Below are 3,491 nucleotides of genomic sequence, written 5' to 3'. Positions count from 1 at the left end.
GAAAGAGTGGCTTTCATGAGCCCAGTGCCCTCAAAAGTGTCCCTGTCTGAGTCTTGCATCGTTGTGGGGAATAAACAAGGAACTTGTAGACGTCTGTCTCTTCAGCGCTTCTTTCTCACTCGTGTTCCCCAGCTATCGTTGCTAATTCTGTTTCCTTCCACAGGTAGTCACATTGCTTCTATGTCTGACTTTGATCAGTTATTTCAGTGGAAAGCCTTCATATTATTTCAAACAATACTTTAATTAATCCCTAGAAATGTATGGAGTTAACAGCCAGGGACCTCCGTTGCTTAAAACCTCTGTAATGCCTGAACAATACCTTTCCCATCACTAGAGGAAGCAGCCGGTGTGTAGCTTTGAGCACCATGTGGACTATGGACATCAAAGGTGAGGAGATCCAAGAAAGGCCGTTCTTCCATGAAACAACCGCTATTATAGCTGTTACCTGCTGGTGGGAAATACTTGCAATTTGCAGTTCAGGGGATAAGCTCGGCACTTAGATCATTGCCTGGCAAAACAGTTCCACGAATGTTGGCATTGCCTGCAACCATGTCCCAGCATTCTGTGAATGCAAGGAACCTAAGACCAGGGGTCATGGGCAAGCTGCAGAACAATCATCAGTGTCTCCTTTGGTTGTCCTGTGTCTCAGTCTGCTCTAAGGTGCTTGTATGTGATTCTTCTTTCCTGTATGTTATGATGGCCAGAAGGGAAAGGAAAGTCCAAAGTTCTTTCTGTGGTCACGTGTGATATGTCTGTCTTACTGGTGAAAATGGCTAAGTGAAAATAGAATTCAGTGTCTATAATAGAAGATACCTCTCAGAACTTCAGCTTGTTGTCTGTTATTGGAAAGCGCCTTTTATAGAGGTACAGTAAGTCAAACTGAATTGATACCCTTAGTAAGAGGAATCAGCATAGCTTCCCTCTGACCCCTGCCATCAAAAATATCTATAGGTGTGAGAAGGTTCTTATCCACAGTGTGGGGTCCATTCCGCCTAGCTTTGATGAACACACTGGAGTGTTACTCCATTTGTTTTGAAAGAAATTGAGTTTAGAGATGTACCTAGGGCTTTTTGGTTTGGGTTTAGATTTTTGGGTTTGGTTTTCTTTTTTGGTTGGTGTTAATGCCTTCACTCTGAAATATGTGGAGAAGTGAAAATGAGGAAGAAGTAAGAACTCACATCTGTTTTTCTCTTTCAGTAAAAATGTATTTCATTTTCATAGTAGATCTTTAACAAAAATCAGTGCGTGCTTTTCACTAGTACTGTTTCTATTACTTCAGTAAACCCTGGAATATTTTTTGTATTTCATTAGTTACTATTTTGACAGTGAAGTATTGCATAAAGATTAAATCATATTAATTATTTGACTTGTGCTTTTCAGAATACAGAGCTTTTATTGTTGTGCCTTATAGTGTTTGAGTCTTTTACCTTTATCTTTTGTAGATACTGTTTTCAAAGCTGACAGCTAATGAATGGTTTTGTTCACTTTTTAGACGAGACAAGCTGTGGATTTGCATGGAGTTTTGTGGAGGTGGCTCTCTACAGGATATTTATCATGGTATGTCAAGGCTGTAAATCCTTAAAATCTAAGTAAAACTTATTTTCAAAAATTGAGATGATTAGTATTTTGGAATCGGAGAGGAGGAATCCTAGATTTCGGATCCATAATAATCCATTGAAGGTCAATTTTAGGTTATGTATTTACGTAATTGGTTGAATTTGTTATTTGAAAACAAAATTAGCTATAGTTCTTTGGGGTTTTTTTTGAGCCGCAGAAGGTATTTCCTTCCTTCAGTAGCTCATACCCATCATTACTTTTTAAAGGCTGTAAAATTAGACAATATTGTGTTGCAAAAAAAAAAAAAATTGATTTGCTGTCTGTTTTTGTAACCATTATGTTAATGAGCTTTTGAACTTTGCCTTAGTATAACCAGTGCCTACAGATACCTAGATAAGTGGATAAGCATGGGTGCTCTTCTTTGTAAACAGTGTTCTTCTGCATGTTTGTATAGCTGTAGCAACACAAGGCTCTCTCTTTTATGCTGGAAGCATGATGAGAAAAGCGAAGGTGGCCTATATATTTGCTTAAGGCTTAGGTGCAGTGAGTGGTCAAAGAAACAAGGGGTGGGTATGAATCTATTGCATAAAGAGAGTATCAGTCAATTGATTGTTAGTTTCAAGAGACCAAATCAATTTTGAGCAATTTTATTGCTCTGGAATTAAGACTTGCTTAGGGAAGGAGTATGCCATGAGTAGTGGCTCCATGGTTCTCGGGCAATGTTTTTCATATGGTAAAATCTATCAGTGTCAGTGAAGCTTCGTGTTAGGATCTTCACATCCTTCTCGTGCGCTTCAACAACTTGTAGGCCTTTTTGCAATTAACTTGGATGCGGGTAAAACAAGGCACCAGTTCACAAGTTCACACCATGCTCGTGGTGCAATCATCTGAGCAGGGTCTTGTTGATCCTTTACTTCTCTGCAAATGTCAATAATGGCATGGTATCTAATCGGCTTTGTTACGTGGGGCACCTGAAAGTATGAGATGACCTCGTGCCACATAAGTGCCTGAACAGAGTGTTGGTACAGGAGCTGATTTCTGGCTTCTCTGCTGGTAGAAAGTGGAAAGTTCCTTTCTGATCTTAATTACGTTCCAAAGGGTCTTATTCCGATTGAACTGTAGACATATGTAATCTTAAGTCATTTAAGTTAATCAGAATTAAATTTCTCAAACATGTGTGATTAGAAATATGTGGTTTGGGTGCACGTTCAGTTTTATGTGGGTTTGGAGCTTTTCTTTCAGAAAAGAGGAGATGGATCCAGACATGTTGTGAAGATATATATTATTATGTATACTAAATAATATTATGGTCCTGGCGTTTATAGAGACTAAGCAGTTAGGTGCTTAAATCTTGTGTAATTTCTAACTGCTTACTGCTTCAGTTTCCTCTGAGAAACCTCATCCAACTTTTCTGTTTGTTTTCTCTGTGAAACCTGAGAAACTTGCAGGGAAAACTGTGTTTCCTGGACTTAAAGTCCTTTGATTTCAGGATCAAATTCCAGTGTCTGGGGACAAGTCACTGGTCATTCCTTGCTTGCTGTTTGGTGTTTGCTTTATGAATTGCTTCAGAATTTAGTGGTCTTCCTTAAAGAGACTTGAGTGAAGTGGGACCCTAGAGGGAAAGAAAGATTCCTTTGATGGGGAAGCTGCTGAGTCCTCTCGAAGGGGGAGTTTGCGAAGATACATGGTGTGGCAGGCCCAGGAACAACAGTGCTGGTAGCTGGTATTGAGAAGTGTTGAGAAGTTGCAGAAGAGCAGGTTATGTGGCTGCATGGAAGGGAGAGTAGGTCACATGGCAGTGTGAGGAACCGAAGGGGAGAGCAGGTTGCAAACATTAGAAGGAACTTCCTAGAGCTCAAAGGGGCCTGAGCAGAGTTTGCTGTAGCTCTGAGTCACTGGGTTAGAAGTCCAGCTCTGCACAGGACACAATGGGT

At 40.1% G+C, this 3,491-nt stretch overlaps 1 protein-coding gene across 1 annotated transcript in view; it reads left to right on the top strand.

The window, feature by feature from the left end:
- LOC104275741 (mitogen-activated protein kinase kinase kinase kinase 3-like) overlaps window positions 1-3,491 on the top strand; it is a 30,054-nt gene that overhangs the window by 7,239 nt on the left and 19,324 nt on the right. The window contains exon 3 of the mRNA XM_009871786.1: window positions 1,493-1,557. Within this exon, the coding sequence (XP_009870088.1) occupies window positions 1,493-1,557 (65 nt within the window). The remainder of the gene's footprint in view (window positions 1-1,492; window positions 1,558-3,491) is intronic.

This window comes from Apaloderma vittatum, unplaced genomic scaffold (assembly GCF_000703405.1).
Source record: "Apaloderma vittatum isolate BGI_N311 unplaced genomic scaffold, ASM70340v1 scaffold17606, whole genome shotgun sequence".
NCBI lineage: Eukaryota > Metazoa > Chordata > Aves > Trogoniformes > Trogonidae > Apaloderma > Apaloderma vittatum.
The sequence above is the reverse complement of the archived record's forward strand: the minus strand, read 5'-3'. Positions and strand labels throughout refer to the sequence as shown.